At 44.2% G+C, this 17,863-nt stretch overlaps 1 protein-coding gene across 2 annotated transcripts in view; it reads right to left on the reverse strand.

The window, feature by feature from the left end:
* The window catches only part of UNC13B (unc-13 homolog B), a 1,359,370-nt gene that overhangs the window by 266,719 nt on the left and 1,074,788 nt on the right, over positions 1–17,863 (reverse strand). For both annotated transcript variants that reach the window (XM_069212466.1, XM_069212457.1), the window contains exons 23-25: positions 9,473–9,607; positions 5,266–5,399; positions 3,531–3,616 (exon numbers count right to left, since the gene is read on the reverse strand). In XM_069212466.1, coding sequence (XP_069068567.1) covers positions 3,531–3,616; positions 5,266–5,399; positions 9,473–9,607 — 355 coding nt within the window. The remainder of the gene's footprint in view (positions 1–3,530; positions 3,617–5,265; positions 5,400–9,472; positions 9,608–17,863) is intronic.

Here is a 17,863-nt window from a genome sequence, read left to right on the forward strand (position 1 = left end):
GATTTAACTGCTGTAGATCAATTTATTACACAGTCTATTCGGTGTTTCTGTATATAAAAGAAGCAGTTTCCCAGTAAAATGGATAGTCTCTTTCACAAGTATAACAACGCACTGCAATACCTTTGGAACGTTACTTCTGATTATTTAGGGAAATTAGCAAGATAGATTTTATATTCAGACTTCATATCGGGCGGTTTATCTGATGGCCATCCAATGAGGCTCTGTAACTTCAGACTGCTTTTTACTAAGGACTCAAATAATGGTGCAGAGAAAAACTTGAGAACTAGTGATAGAATGATAAACTAAGATGGGATAACCACTGGCCAAGAGACCTGAAGGTGGCCAGGGTGAAATTTGAATGGATCCATGGCATATGCTTCTTCTCAAAATACTGACTTGTTATTAGGAGAGAATTAGTCTGCTGCCCAGGGGAAAAGCCACATGTTGATATTAACACTGTTTAAGGTGAGCACCTGTACCCCGTTGATGGCTTCATCTTCAGGTTCACCGAACTGACTGTCCCCACCCAGGCATGCTAAGAAGTGCTACAGACACGCATCATTTTGGGGCACTGTTGATCGCCCCCGTCTACATTTAGGGAGATTGCAGAGGTCAGCTCAGGCTCAAACCAAGAACAGTGATGAACCTAGAATGATGAGCACCCCCATGAGAGCAGAGCCCTGCAGCTGGACCAACGCAGAGCAGCATGTGCTCCCCATGAGAGCGGAGCCCTGCAGCGGGACCAACGCAGAGCAGCATGTGCTCCCCATGAGAGCGGAGCCCTGCAGCGGGACCAACGCAGAGCAGCATGTGCTCCCCATGAGAGCAGAGCCCTGCAGCGGGACCAACGCAGAGCAGCATGTGCTCCCCATGAGAGCAGAGCCCTGCAGCGGGACCAACGCAGAGCAGAGCCCTGCAGCGGGACCAACGCAGAGCAGAGCCCTGCAGCGGGCCCAACGCAGAGCAGCATGTGTTCCCCATGAGAGCAGAGCCCTGCAGCTGGGCCAACGCAGAGCAGCATGTGCTCCCCATGAGAGCAGAGCCCTGCAGCGGGGCCAACGCAGAGCAGCATGTGCTCCCCATGAGAGCAGAGCCCTGCAGCGGGACCAACGCAGAGCAGCATGTGCTCCCCATGAGAGCAGAGCCCTGCAGCGGGGCCAACGCAGAGCAGCATGTGCTCCCCATGAGAGCAGAGCCCTGCAGCGGGACCAACGCAGAGCAGCATGTGCTCTTGTTAGAACTTCAGGATCAGTGGGGGGGGGCGTGTGATCCCTGAAGAGAGATGAATAACATCAAGTGATCGCACCTCACTAGGATAAAAGCATACTGCGAAACACTGGCCTAACATTACTTGAAATACTGCGTTTTGGTTTGTTCTATCAGCAAAGTGAGGCACTCTGAGTGGCAACATGCTGACAACAGGAAGGGGCATCTTAGGATGTGCTCCCTCAAACAGCACCCTCTGCGTAAGCATTTGCATACTGAATTGAGGAGCTCTACTGAGAGGCGACATAACAGGGAGGGGCATCTTAGGACACGCTCCCTCCGAGAGTGCACACAGCTCCCTAGAGCAGGCTCCTCAACGTAAGCATTTGCATTACTGAATTGAGGAGCTCTACTGAGAGCACACGCAGCAGATCCAAGACGCTCCCCAGAGGGGGCTCCTCAGCATGAGCAACTGAGTAGTGAAGTAAGGAGCAGCCCAGGAGGCAAGGCTGGTAATAACTATGAAGTGTTCCATGAGTCCACTCAGTGCTCCAAAGGAGAGCACTTCAGCACAGCTTGGGTCGGTACATCCAGTAAGGAAGGAAGCACCGTTGAGGGACCCTACTGCACTCCTAGGCAGTTCAATAGCTTTCCTCATCACACTGTCCCCCATCAGTTGCGCAGGCATTTCCTTCTTATTAGAAAGAGCGGAGGTGAACAAAATGTCTTACAGACACTGCTACACTGCTTGGTATCCATCCACGCCTAGCTAGATAGGATGCACACAATGAAATGTCTGCAAACTCCTTCGTCCTGGCAGCAGGCTCTACAAATGCTTAAAAAAATTAAGACCTACTCTGACTGGACACAAGGTACAGAGATGTGAGCAGGTCTTGCTTTAGCTTTAATTCAGCTTCTGACACACCATCCTGGTGAAGGTATCTCAAGGAAGTGGTACTTCACCAATGTGCTTCCATAACCAGATGCAGTTAAACATGCTTCTCAGAGGTAGCATGGAGAAAGCTTTTGATGAGAGTTCATGACTTGTAAAGTCTAGCCCCATTGTGGGCTCAGACTAAGCTGTGCTATACCTACAAAAAGTTAACACGTTTCCTCAATTAAAGTTTTTTTCTTGTTTTAAAGCTCACCTTTTTGCTCCTTCCACTGGGGGCAACAGAATCACGAAAGCAGGTAATGGAACATCAATACATTTTCTAAGTAATGCCCCACTCTGGCCATCATCTTGCTTCCCAGAGAGGCAACCACAACACTAAAATATCTATTAAGTTAGAGTGCTTTCTAGATTTTTCTGGCTCTCTTCTCTAGGGACTTGAATGGTTCCTCATACCATCAATGGAAACAGACATCTTTCAGGCCAGTGAAACTGGAACTAAAAGGCTCCCACAATTTATGAACACCAGTGATAACCCACAAATATCAAGTTGTTTTTTTGCAGTTGCTTGTCAGGCAAACAGAACGTAAAGAGTCACATACATGAAAACAAGACTGGTCAAGTAATAACAAAAAGTGACAAATTAGATGCATCAATTTCCCAGTACACACACTAGCTCAGGCTTCTCCAACAACTAGCTTGCGAGCTACTGGTAGCTATCCAGCTGCATATCTGAGACAAAATGGTGTGTATTTTCACAACTCGTGATCTGATGTTTGGAAAAAAAGGTTAGATTTTTGAGTGATAAACAAAGGCGTTGGGGAGACTTGTTAGTGTGATTATTATCTTAGTACCAGAGGCTTTGCAGTTATAGCTGTCAAGCATATACAATGTTGAAGCATTCCAAATTGATAAAGCTTTTTCACAATAATGCTGGCAACCTTTCCGGATGAACTTGGGTCATCGCTGCTGGTAATATGCATGGAGTGGCAATCTAGTCTAATGTGGTCACTTATTATTACACATAATGTTAGTAGCTCAATGTGTTTTATATTTAAAGGAAGTAGCTCTTATTAAAAAAAAAGGTTGAAGACCACTTTTCTAGCCTTACTTCTCTGCTACCTATCGCAAATTGTAAAGAAAATTAATTTGGGTCATGTGTAGTGACATGTTGAGTATCACTTAAGTGTGGACATTTTCTATTTTGCACCGTAATGGCTATCATTTCTCAGGATGCTCAATGTATCCCTCTACTTCTTCGACTTCAGCATGGACAGTAGCTCACCCGACCAGTCTTTACATTCCACAGCAATTTGGAGCAACACCCTCAATGTATTTTATCCTGAAAACTAATTTGATATCCTCGTCTTGAGTCAAGACAGTAAATCAAAGAGCACAACCCTTATAAGTAAACATCTGAAGAACCACTTACCCTCCATGGCATATTTCATATCCTGTGCAAAGAGGCCCCACATGACTTCGGCACTGATCTTCCCCACACTCAGTTCCTGAGGAAACCTGCAAAGGATGAAGGCATTGTTTGGTCTTTGACATGAGCCTGAACTAAACTTGTCTGATCCGCACCTCAATCATGCAAGTAGAATCTTGCGTAGCGCGTTGGATTCCAAAACTAGGATCAAATATCTTTCAAAGCAAGCACCCTCTATCTACTCGATGCCTAATTTCCCAAGGCCTGGCCTCCAGCACGGCACACTGGATGAAGTGGGGTCCTGAAGCTGCAGGGCTCCGGAGTTCCACATCCAATGTCACAATCTAAATGTGCCCTTCTATATCTACAATACATCTGTCAGGTCCAAGCCTGCATTCACGCCTTGGGGTGCCTCCTCTACTGGAGATGCTTACAAGTCAACCTCACATAACTATGCCAAACTGAAGCCACTCTGTACTGACAGATTTGTCTCTATATAATGCAAGTGTCACATCATGGATGCTTAAGCTTCAATTTACATTGGTCTTTGAGTGCAATACACCCAGCTTTAGGTTTTGAATATATATTAGGAAACCTAATGAGCACTGTTTTTCCGATGTACTGAACCCAGACTACTTTCTCATTTAAATTGACTTGCATCATCTGTGTTGCTCATCAGCTGACCATTTGCTCCAAACCTCACATTAGTGGTTCATGAAGTACGATCAGCATTCACAACACTCATAAGTAACTAGATAAGCTTTGAAAATAGTATATTTTGTTAGGTAACCATGTCAGCTTTAGATAAATTATACTGGAAGATATGTATGTCAGCAATAGAAATATATTGTGATAAATAACTAGATGGGGTTTTGAAATATGCTAGAGACCCACATCAGCTTTAGATATGCCAATTTAATTAGGGTCCACACCACTATATTGAGTGGGACACAATTATTAACTTGAGACTGAAACCTGGAGGGTGGTAACTTTTTGACCGCGGATGCAGTGGATGCATCAACTGATACATATGATCAAGACACAGTCTGAGCTGCCAGCAATAGTCATTACTATAATTGCACAGTCTGATCGCACAGGCTCCATTTGATCTAATGAGGTTTGCATGCATTGCCCTCAGGATTCTAACAAGCTGTGGTAAGTTTAAAATAGACACTAGGACAGAGCTTCTAGAGTGACATGCATCTCAATCTGTATGTATCCTGAAGCAACATATTAGGAAATATCAAGAACTGTATATCCCATACTCATCCCAACTAATTCTAGCCGTGCCACTCAGCCCATCGTGCCTTAGCTGATAAAGTTGGCAATCTGTCAAGCATGGTGGTCCTGGCAACTTCATCCAATAAATTACATACAAATTTAGGGCAGTGCAAAGAGCTGCTACTACACAGAGCACATGCGACAAGGAGCATACAAAAAAACAGCACAAGAAGAGAGAACTCTCACCCGGGGTTTAGGCGCCTCCCTGAGCTGGGGATTTGTACTTAGCAAGGCGAAAGGGTTAGATCTCCACCGGACCTGAACCCATTGAAACTCTTCCATCCAAAGCAAAAAGTTATTTATAGAGACATAGACACATAAGGTAGACAGACAGATACCAAAGGGATTCTCTAGGAACACACAAAAGACAAAAGATAGGAGAAAGTTAAACAAATGCAGCAAAGCAGACAAAAGGTTCTAACACTGGTCCCACAGGATGGACAGACACATTGCTTACTGATTGAGTACAGGGGTGTAGGCGTTTTTGTCTTCCTCTATGATGGAGACTATCAAAGTGATGAGTTTAGGCCAGAAATCCAGGTTCTTGATGCTAGGGCCTTGCTCCTCCAGTGGCAAATCCTGCTTTTTGTTCTGAAATAAAGCAGATGCAAATTTATAGCTAATTTCCAAAATACAATAAAGTTTTTCTCCAAGGACAAAGGTTTCTCCAAGAACCCATAGTCAAAGGATGTCAAGTCATTCTTTGAGATCAAGGACAACACCTTTTCATGTTTATGTTGTCCTTGGGACAAGTAGGCCCACCCCCTGCAGCACAAACCCTTTGGTTGCCAGTTTACAGTATCACATTCTAGATCAGGGAAGGGCATTGTCTGTAGCTAAGGTAATGTCTGTGTCCATTTGTTAGTGCTGTTCGAACTTGTATTTATGGTTCATTGGTGCAAGGCCATTATTAATAGGGTGAGGCACAATATGGAAATATAAGCTCAGACTGCTCAACTGACAGAGGTTCCAGGATAAAAATGTGTACACACATTTGGAAAGTTTACTACTATGCTATGTATAATTCTCCCATACTGCTCTTTGCTACGATGCAAATATTTGCAGAAGCTTGCAAGTAGATTGACGATTCTATGGTTTCAAAATAAAATGTTCATAAAGAAATGCATCTAGGAAAAAAAAAGTTTTCATTTTCCTAAACAAACTCCTATGAAATTTTAGATAATACTTCTAGTATAATGTGTTGATGCATGCTAGTTTTTCCAAAAATATTCATAATGGGAAAATCTGTGTAACCAGTTTCAACAGGATTATGGGAAACACGAAAATAAACAAGCATTGGCAAAGTCAATAGGTCTGATATTGTTGGTCAGCCTTTTGGTTTTGTACATGCATGTCTTGTATTGGCATGGTTTTGTAAAACTTTATTGTTGTGGAAGCTGTTAGGCCCTCATTATTATATTGGCAAACAGCAAAAATAGTATCTGGTCTTAAAAAGCAAACATTACTACAATAGTCCCTGGCACTAATAAAACGTTTTTGTGTGCTGATATGCTCCTTGTGAAACAGCAGAAAGCTGTCACTCCCCCGAAGCCAGCCGAAAGAGGAACAATATTTAATAAAAACATAGGTTCTTGGTTGACACCAGACCTAATTAGGGACCCAATTCTTAAGTCAAAAATGGGCTGCTGTGGTGTATGTCCTAGCATTAGAACAGATTTAGGTTCTTCATGAATTCCCAAGAATTTACATAGTATAGGTCAGAAAACAGCATTCCTAGAAAATATCTGTGAACTGCACTTTATCATGAGTAAATATGCTTGTGTAGATTTGCTTATGCAGAGTTGCAACTACTGCCATCACCTTGGTGAAGACCTGAGATCCCAATGTCAACCTAAATGGTAGACCACGAACTGGTAGTAAGTGGACCCAGTATGGGAGCCCTTAAACAATTGTTTTAAATGCTTGTCTGGAGATATTGTCCCTCTGCTGCCACTCTCCTACTTTAAATCTTGGCAATTCCCAGATGAGAAGGTCAGCTCTGAGAGGGCATCTCCTGTAGTCACACTTTCATTAAGGAGAAGAACCGATGGTAATACCATCGCTTCCCCATCAAACAGCCCTCTGGTAGAGAGGCTACCAGACGGCTGTTCCTAGTGAAAATGGTGTGATACAGGAGACGCTCTCCCCGAACAGACCAAGAGGCAATTCCCCTTTTACCACTAGGTAAAATTACCTTGTGATGGATTAAAGCTAGGTCTGTGACTGCAGGTGAATGTTTAATTTGTTACGCTGTCCGTCCATCATCTGTTCTTTTAGCTTCTGTCACCCTAAGTGGGAAGGGTATGCCAAGATGTGGGTCCTGTGCTCATTGTGCCACTGAATTCAAGCTAGCCTGGCTGATGAGGTGTGAAATCCCCCAAACTGGTCCCAGGATGCTTGTTTCCACCAGAGGGAGGATCTGGCTTGGCAGTTCGAGCTGGACTGTTCCCATGGGGAGTAGGGTCGAGACTGATTTGCATATGGCTGGGTCCAAACTGGGTGGCATGGTGAGCAGAAAAAAAAGAGAGCTTAAACCCAGATCTGTGACTGGGGGTGAATGTTTGATTTGTTCCGCATTCAATACATCATCTGTTCTTTTTGCTTTTATCCAAATTGAAGGGCACTGAAAAGAAGGATCTGACATCAGAGCATCAGGTGGGTGCTTTTGTGACTCCAATAGTGTCACTGTGGCATAGCTTCCAGGCCAAGATGGATAGCTATGGAAAGTTTCCAGATACATTCTGGCACCGGAGGATATTCAATAAGTGAGGAACCTTTAGGCAAAAGTATCCATTGGAAACTTTTGTTTGTTTACCCTACCTGTTCCATCCAAGTTTGAGTCATGAGATATAACTAAGAACCTACATTAAGGGGAACATATTGGACAAAAAGAAGTGAATACGGATGTTAAAAATATTTTGAACAACAGGTAATGTGATTTTGCATAGCCAGCTTTAATTACCTGCCAGAAATACGTACAAGCACTGTAGCTAAAAAGTCTTTACAGGATATTGCTGAAAACTTTAATTTTGCCACTATTATGTCAAGGTTTTGTTGGTTTCGGTAAGCTTAGATACTCTTCGGAAAAGACATGCCTCTGGAACCTCAGCCTAGCCAATTTATGTTGAAATGTCTAACTAGTGCACCTTCTAACTAAGACTTTATTCATTTGTTTCTCAGGGGATTACCCCTCCTCTTCAAATTACATTAAGCGTGTTGGGCTTTGTTCAACTGGAACAAAATACACACATCCAATCACTTTCCAAGTTAACTAGTGATCACTGATCCTATATGAGTGACATCTATCCCCAGCAAGCAACATTATCCCCATCCAACAATACCTACCCTACCTTCGCCCCGTGAGATCATCCCTGACACAGCTACATGAGTCCCTTCCAAGCTCTTAGGCTCTACCTGAGTTTCAGGTTCTTCTGTATAACTGCAATAACACATTTTATAGAGAAGGAGATTCGATTTATAAAATATGCCCCCACATTCCCCAGCATTATTGATTGCTTAAAGAAAAAATATAGAAATAGGCTGAGACAACTATTTATTAACAAAAATACTTCTTTAGAAAATGCTTTACAAGGTCTTGAAGAGGAAAGGACTATGGGAGCTTATTGATTTTGTTTAGAACACAAATACCCTATGCTCTATATTAAAGAAACTTGAAGGCTATAAAGTAATATTCACTGCTTGACAACTGTGAGGCTATGGCCAGAGAATTACTGAACTGGCATGCAACACTAAGGAACATCCCATTATAGAGAAAGTAATTCCCCTACTCATAGTTTGCATCATTTTACAGAGACTGCAATATGGTGAGTGTACTCGGGGAGTGCTTGTATTAATGCCCAGTATTGCCTCTCCTTTCTGAGGGCATGCTACAAAAGAACTGAAGGTGGCAAAACTGTGGCAGTGAAGTTAAAGACCACAAGGGAATGAGCTGCTCCGCATGAGAATGGAAAAAGTTTTGTAGAGTTTAGACAGAGTGAATGATGAGAGGCAGTACAAATAGCAAGTAGGATCACAACCTTAGACAGCATTAGGAGATCAGATAAGGTAGGGGTGCTGGGACCCCCCCACAGGTGAGCTACGATGCTGCCGAAGAGATGCACACAGTCATTATTTGCCTTCTTTCTGACCAGCAAGGCTGAGCTTTTGTCTCTGCAGTCTGGCCTTGATGGCCCTCCCAAGTGCGGCACAACAATAATAGTGGTAGGGGCTTGTGAATGGGGTGAACCGGTGGTAAAGAAAGCGGCCATCCTGAAGCACAGCTCCCAGCTTTGAGGAAAATGTATTCCACATTTTGAAAACTTTAGCTTCGAGACACAATAAGAAAACAGGCAGATAAGAAACGTACACAAAGATTTACTAACCAAAGGCGTGCAGTCTTCTCTTTGGAGTTCACTTGGCTAAGAGTGCTACAATTGTGGTAGGTAAATTGTATCTTCATGAGAGCGTCCATTCTTTGTTGGGGAGCATAAACATCCCCCTGACATACTTTGGTAACTTGTCAAATAAAGACCAGTGAAGTTGGACTAAATTCTCATAATGGTTTGTGAATGTTTTTGTTAGAATGCTGTGTAACACGGCCTTCACCGATCTTTGTTTCCTTGACAATAAACATATTTGATTTAAAAAAAAGCACATTTACTCACTGGATCGGTCTGATACTCGCGACTATACAGCTCGTAGCAGTTGTTGAAAATGTATTCATAGGTAGAGTTAAGGCACGCTTTCACACAGTCCCGGACTACTTGACTGGCGCGGGGGGGACTCTGAAGTTCTTGAACCTTTTGGGAGGAACAAAGAGTTAAAAAACATCATAAATAGAAGACTGGAATAAGAGTGTGACAAGCTTCTAAAAACAACAACAAGCGTCATGCTATAAACGGGAAGTACGATTAGACCCTCTCTCACACTGCCCACTCTGATCCTCGAGCCACATCACACAGGAAATTGATGGTTTTCTGGGTTTTAAAGTTGACAGGGCCAGGTTAAGCAAGCGTTGCAGTAAGGTGGTGTCCTGTGCTTGGAATCCTTTAACAACCATTGCTGTTCCCTTGTTGTGGGAATTTCACTTTACTCGCAGGTACTGCACAGACATTAATGCTGGAATTAGAGTTAGGACTGCCTCACGCAACAGTTTTTGGTTGCTTCTTGCTTTCACCCCATCAGTTCCACCGCCTGGACCCACTTCCCTAGCTTCTTCCGGACTTCTCAGGCAGAACTTCACATTGGACTTCGTGCATCTGTGGAGCTGCAGCTGAGGCGTTTGTTGTCAATGCAAGGATACATACATCTTGAGGACATTAAGCAGCGCCTGAGCAAGCAGGAAGGCACACCACCTCTTTACAAGCCTGCCAGGTTTTCGTGCTGGGACAACGAGGGCAGGGATCTCGGATTATGGTCACTCTTCCTCACCAAAAACCAACTGTTTTCACTTTTCTGTGTGATTTTCCTCCCACTGCGAGGGAAATCAGCTGCCATTTTCCACTTGTTCAGAGAAAGTGTAAGTAATGGACAAGTTGAAGGGACATCACGCAGGATCTGGTGTTTTGCGCCAGAATGATCAGGTCTAGAGTTTGCAGACCCAGTAACTCTGGGCCTGGAGACACTGGGATTAGCAGGTTGCGGAATTTCACACGTGCGCTTTGTTGCAAAGTGGATTCAAATGGACTTGTGTCAGGAGAGAAGGACGTCAAAAATCTGTTAAAAGAAGACTGGCTGGACAGGTATCAGCTGTGGGGGAAACCTGTCAGGAGGCACCTACTTAGAATGTGTGTGGCTGTGGGAATACTATGGTTATTGGCGGCAGAAGCAGGCATGGGACTTTTCTGTTATGGCAGCAGACATTACTGTGGATGGAACCTGTGCAGTAGGCTCAGTAGTTCCGGGACATTAGGAAATTAAAAAGAACTTCAATCGTATTGTGCTTTGAGGGCGGCTGAAAGTGTCTCTTCGGACATAGGATAGTTTGATTGTCTGCATGGGTGTGTATGTGTGACACACTGATGTGCATGAGTGCTGTGTACTGCTACTAGTCTGTGCAGTTTAAGTTTGGAACGTTTGAAGGAGGCTGCAGGAATGAGAACCTCCACTCCAACTACCAGTAAACTCCCTGCCCTGGAAGAGGTTGTGGTGAAATTCCAAGAGTGAGGAGGTCTTTCTAAAGCGCATTGGGAAGCTGCAGGTTGGGAGATGAGCAAATGGAGGCTATGTTGCTGCTTTACGGCTTTTTGTCAGGCCAGGTATCTTCCAGAGACTGATGGGGTGGTTGAGGGTGGATTCCGTACAATTTACAGTGCTCTGTGAATATTGGAAATATATTTTGAGAGAAGAACATATATAGTTTTATATAATACACAGTTTTTGTAATCACCTAGGAGTGGATAAAAGTGTTGCTCGGTATGAAGTTGCTTTAAGGCAGATAATGCTACGTGCGGGTTGGCTGTTGTGGAAAACTAACATCTGAGAGATTAAGGGCCATATGTACGAAAGCTTTTTCCCATAGACACAGAATGGGTAAAATCCTTTGGTACATCTGGCCCTAAATTCTTAATCTGTAAGCAGAAAAAGAATAGAATACCAAGGTTTTTCTTAGGAGCCCATTCCCAGAACTGCTGAATGCCAGGGTTTCTGAATGTCGAGGTAGACTAGTTTTGGCTACACCTTATATCTCTTTCTTCAACCACACTAAACCCCCTGTCCCCTTTATGTCTTATCCCGCACCCTGGTTTCTCCACTTGTCACCGTTTTCGTATTCTGCCCTCACTTTTCTCTCTCACTTGCTTTCGATCAAAGTCCGAACCACCTGAACAAACAAAGCACTGGAGAGATCAGCTGGCACTGCAGACATTTAGGGCTGGATTATGAGTACAGTGGTCCTAGGATCGCTGCACCAGCGGTGTCGGTCCGACCGCTGTATCCGAGGCGGTCCAAGCACCAGATTTGGATGCTGGCAGTCGGATTGCCACAAGACCGCTGCAACCGCCAGGATCAGGGATCCCGTGTTTGCAGCGGTGCAGAAAGCTGTGGTCAAGCACAGTGGTGGAGATGTCGGCATCGCCGTGCTGATTGTAACTTACCTTCCCCTGGCTTTTTTCAAGGCAGGAATACCAACATGAAAAGGCCAGAGATAATGCTGAGACGGAGCCTCAGGGGTGCCCCTGCACAGCACATGCCCATGCCCATGTCGTGGGCAGTGCAGAGCTCCCCCCGCCGTCAGCAGAGTTGGAATGCGCATTCTGACTGCTGGCGGCACCGACAGTGCAGAGGCGCTGGCCTCAGTACTCCTGTACAGCTGAAGCCAATGCCGCTGCACTGTCTGCGTCATCCGGCCCGCCAGAACATAGTGATACGCCGGTCAGGAAGCTGCCGGCTTGGCGGTGTCCTCCCGACTGACATCTTGGCGGTCCAATGGTTGGACTTCCAAGTTCAAAATCAGCCCCTTAATTCAGAGAATCAGAAAAGACCAAGGTGGTTGAATGCCCACAAGCTATCATAATTGTCCAAAGTGTAGAACTGTCAGCCAAGTACGGTACAAAGACCGATGTTGCACTCTGCATGTGAAGAAGAAGCCAGAGGGAGAGAAAATAACCAAAAGCTAAGGCTCTCACAGATGGAAGAGACTGTTCAGTTGAGAGATGGTGGAATTGGTAAAGGTGCTTGATAATAGTGTGCGTGAACTAGCCATATTGGACACGGATCAGTGTGTTTCGCAGCCGAGTGTGCAAGAAGTGCTGCAAACCTTCGCATGGAGAAGTAGAGTTAGTATATCGTATACCATTGGTTGGATGTATAAAAGTCATTAGTCTGCAAGCAAGAAGCACGTGTGCCACGGATAATGGTCTGAGCAAAATAAAACTATACCCGAGCTCTCTGGGATGTTAGCTTGAATAGCAGGTGAGAGACAAGTTATTTCACCTTAGTAAAGTCGGAAAGTGAGGTTAAACATTCAAAATAAAGCCAACCTAATATTGTACTCATATGTATTGCCTGACCTCATGCAGTTTAAGGAAGACAAGACGTTTTTAACACAACAAAAAACAAACATTAGCAAAGCCAAAAGGGCCCACCTATGCAAGAGAGATTGACTTTGCCAATGTGTTTTACCATGTTGTACACCAGTGTGGCTGCTGTTCACGATTGCTAAAAGTGAGTGGCGTAGAGTGGAGTGACTTAGACTAGAGTGCCATAAAGTGGAGTGAAGGGTTGTAGAGTGGACAGGAGGGAAGTAACATGTAGTGTCATCAGGATGGAGTGTCACAGAGTGGAGTGGCATAGAATGTAGTAAATTAGAGTGAAGTGTCAGAGTAGAGAAGAATGGAGCAGAGTGTCGTACAGTGGCGAGAGGAAGCAAAGTGTTGTAGAATGGAGTGGAGTAAATTTGTGGAGTGTCGTAAAGTGGAGTAGAGTGTTGTGGAGTGGAGAAGAATGGCATAGATTGTCACAGAGTGGAGAAGAGCAGAGTTTCACAGAGTGGAGTAGAATAGAGTGTCAGAGTGGAGTGGCATAGAGTGAAGTAGAGTGGTGTGAAATGGCGTAGAGTAGAGTGGGGTATTACAGTGGAGTGGAGTAGAATGTTGTGGATTGGCGTGCAGTGGAGTGGCATGGAAGTAAGTAAAGTGCTGTGGAGTGAAGTAGAGTGGTGCAGTGTCCCAGAGTGGCATAGAGTAGAGTGTCTCGGAATTTCGTGGAGTGGCGTAGAATGGAGTGAAGTGGTGTGGAGTGTCAGAGTGGCATAGAGTGGAGTGGCATTGAGTGAAGTGACACAAAGTGGTGGAGTGGCATGGAGTAGTATGTTATAGTGGAGTAGAGTGCCACAGAGTGGCGTGTAGTGGAGTAGAGTGTCATAGGGTGGAGTGTTGTAGGGTGAAGTGACGCAGAGTGGAGTGATATACAGTAAAGTAGAGTGTCAGAGTAGAGCTGCATGGAGTGCCATGGAGTGGCGTACAGTGAAGTAGCCATACAATGGACTAAAGTGGTGTAGAGTGGCACAGAGTGTGGTGGAGTGGGGTAAAGTGTTGTGGAGTACTGCAGAGTGGAGTAGAGTGTCAGTGTCATGGAGTAGAGAGTTGTAGAGTTTAGTGGCGTAGAGTGGAGTAGAGTAGAGTGTCAGAGTGGAGAACAAGTGTTGTGGAATGGAGTAGAATGGAGTCAAGCTGTGTGAAGTGTCCTAGAGTGGAGTGGTGTACAGTGGAGTGGAATAGCACAGAGTGGAGCAAAGTGGCACAGAGAGGATTAGAGTATTAAAGTGGAGTGGTATAGAGTGACATTTTGTAGAGTGTCAGAATAGAGTAGAGATCTTGTAGGGTGTAAAGTGGTGTGGAGCAGTGTAGTAGACTATAGTGTCACATTGGAGTGGCTTGGATTCGAGTGATGCGGAGTAGAGTGGCACAGAGTGGTGTAGAGTGTTGTGGCATAGAGCGGAGTAGTGTGTCGCAAAGAGTGGTGTAGAATGGAGTGGCGCAGACTGCAGTATGCATGGTGTAGAAGCACACCACCTTTCCAGACAACACATTTTCAACTGAAATTACCAATAAATCTGCACAGTTTTACTGATAAAACTATCCAGCGCATAAACGATAATGTATGGAAATCGGCATCACCTAGTGTTTCGGTTTGTTTTCATCATTTTTAAATATTTGCCTTCGCCACACTTTGGAATCACAAAAGAGTTGCTTCATTTGTGCTTTCCTAACTCTGATATATTCTGGAATATTTGTAAAGCATTTAAATTTTGTCATGTGCTGGAAAAAAAAAAAACATCCTACAGCCTTTCCCACCCTCAGTACCCAGCTAAATTTTCACATAAATCCTCTAACTTTGCAGTCACAGAAAGAAAAGTAAACACCAACCTGCCTCGGAAGACAGAGCCAAACCTTTGATCTCTGTCTTGAACACACAGCAAATGTGGCGAAATAAAAATAAAATTTAAAGGCTTGTTTATTGCTCCTTTACTTTTGAACTCCAGCAGGGTTATTTTGGGGGTGCTTCAACACTCCGACTACTCTCTACTTCCAGCATCTATAGCATGGGTGTGAAGCTGAGGCACAGGATTGTTTAGGTTATGCAATTAGTAAGGAGCACTAAGCAAAATAAACAAGCTCTTAGACAGAACATTGTTCCTCACAGGCATGCGTGATTGATGGTCAAAGTAGCAAAGATAACTAGAATCAGTCAAGCAGAAAGATAGTAGAAAGAATCCCTCTTCCAAGAAATACAGCACACTTATGGCTTTCAAGACAGACAACTGAACACACATGCCCTGGAGTGCCTTACAAAAAAAGAAACAAAAGGAATTCTGAGAAAGTGTGCACTCGTGGAGGAATGCAAGGAGCCAGGGATAGAGGTAGTGAACAGGCTATGCTCCACGCGAGGGACAAAAAGATGCTAGACAGCCTAAAACAAATAAAGCCAGCAAACAGCAAGCAAATGTGAGTTACAAAACACAAAGAGAACGGTAAGCAATGGGTGGAATGCATCCCAGGGAAGCCTTCAGCATGTCCCTAATATGTCTTTCAGTACCAGACAGCTATGCCGTCTGGTAGGCCTTGACCTTATTAAGGCAATAAAACAACAAAAGAGCATGTATCCTGGGGCTAATCATATGACAGCGTCTTGGTAAACACAATGCAAGCCTACTTATGAAAAGATGCCTAGTACAGGTAAGTTGTAATATAAAATATTATGAATATAACAGTCTTCAAGAAAAACTATATCTGGTTTTCAAAGTGTGCCTCTTTGTTGAAATCTACAGAGAGAGGTTCTTAATTTGGGAACTGTGCTGTCTCCTCTCTTTGCAATCCTCTGCGTGCCCCACTTCTCGGCCTTCCTTTTACCCCAGTCTTTCAAACTACACTTTCGTGTTAGAGTGAAAACATCTCTCTTTTACATGGTAGTATTAACTCCCTTTTCCTTCATACATGACATAATTATATTATTTCCTTCCTCACCTAGAAAAGCAATGACTGACAAAACACGTGTGGCAGGAGCTGTCATTGAGAAGTCATTCTCACTTGCAATCCTAGATTGCTCACCTGAAATTTGTTTATTGAATTCATGAACATACAATATCTATGCATATGAGCAAAATCTAAGACTCGCCTGTTTCGAAGAACCTTACATCCTAATGCATTACCTGTGCATATCCCTGCTGCCTCTCCTATCACTCGCTTATTATAACTCTTGCCTTTGGCAAATGCAGAGCACTCCACTGCCTTTGGCCAGCTTTGTGCTACAGAAATACCATACACATAAATACAAATATATATTTTTTTTAAATGACATAGTTAACTAGCTGAAACACACTTTTAGTTATCCTTTAAAAAAGAAAAAATCAGACATAAAAGCATCATCCTCATTAGGGAATTATTTTGACACTCATTTTAAGGCACCAGACTGGCCTAGCGCCTCAGGCTGGCAGGACAGTTCATACCCACTGGGTTCATAAAGAATGGTTCTTAATCACTAATCGCGCAGCCACTCTCGTGGTCTATCGGGAGGAGGCCACTAATGAAGAACTGGAATCTCAAGGTGGCCCTGAGGAAGACGAGCAAAGAACCCTGAATGCTAGAGCTTCGACACAACACTTTTCACAATAAATGTAGCTATGGACATGATGAGTAATATAATAACAAGGGGATAACCTCCAACAGTTCCCATTCTCCCTGATAACTAAACAGTGTCTGCACCTGGGTGGAAATCTTCAATAAACGGGCATAGAGATGTCATCATTATGGGCCAAGTAAAGAGCTGAGATTCCCAGTCTGGAGTACAAAGGCCTCACTCCTAAAAAAAACTGACTCTTGAATGTATGCTTAGAGTAATGAGTAAGATGTTGATGGGACCATCATTAAAGCAATGCAATGAACTCCTCTACAGATTTCCAATAGGAAGGGTCAAAAACCTCAAGGGTCTATTTGAAAGGTGGGCACTCCGGACGGGGATCAGGCATGGCATCACTCAGACACGTCATAAAATCCCGCAGAATCAACACTGTCTCCTATGCAGATGATACCCAGCTTGTCTTCGGCCTCAAGTGACAACAATTAAACCACCAGGACAAAATTCACTACCTGCCTGGCAAAACGGGTGAAATGCAACAGCCTCAAACTCCACACAGATAAAACAGAGGTCCTGGTCTTTGGAAACAAGAGCTCTCCTTGGAACTGCACCTGGTGTCCTATAGACCTGGGACCCATGCCCACCACCGCTCACCACAGCAAAACCCTCGGCCTCCTCTTGGACGACTGACACAAGATGATGACCAAAAAAGTATACGGTGTCACCTCCTCCGCCTTCTTCACCTTCCGTATGCTCAGCAAAATATTTCAATGGCTCCCCACTGACAACAGAGCACATCACCCAGGCCCTCTCCATCAGAAGGACTGGATTACAGCAACACACTCTACGCCAGCATTACAAATTAACTCATACAAAGATTCCAGAACACTCAGACCACCACCGCCATACTCCCCCTCAACATCCCATGCAGTGCACGGATCACACCCCACCTAGAGAGCTACACTGAAGTGTTGCCATTCAAACTGCTTACCCATGCATACAAGGTCCTTCACAACGATGGATCTGCCTACCTCAACTTCCACCAACCGATCAGGCAACTGTGGTCAGCCACTTCCACCTCATGCAAATACCCAGCATCTAAAGAAGCAAGTCAGGGGAACACTCCTGCAACTGCACTCCCACCAGAGCCTGAAACAACCTTCCACATCAAGACCTCCCCATCCCTACTAAAGTTCTGCAAAAAGCTGAAGACCCGGCTATTCAACTAGGAGCCCTCATCTGCTACAGGGACTAGATACCACTCAGGTGATAAGCGAGCTAGGCAAATACTCTTAACATAACATTACAGGAGTAGCATGTTCAATTCCGTTTGCATCTGTAATACAACCACTAGTGTGATAAATATAAAAAGGGCTTTTGGAATGTGTTATCCACGAGACACAGAACTTACAGGTGATTTATCATTAACTGATTCTTATCACCTTCTATGCTACAAGCACATGATCCTCTTATGCTGGATG

This window comes from Pleurodeles waltl, chromosome 1_1, assembly GCF_031143425.1.
Source record: "Pleurodeles waltl isolate 20211129_DDA chromosome 1_1, aPleWal1.hap1.20221129, whole genome shotgun sequence".
Lineage (NCBI taxonomy): Eukaryota > Metazoa > Chordata > Amphibia > Caudata > Salamandridae > Pleurodeles > Pleurodeles waltl.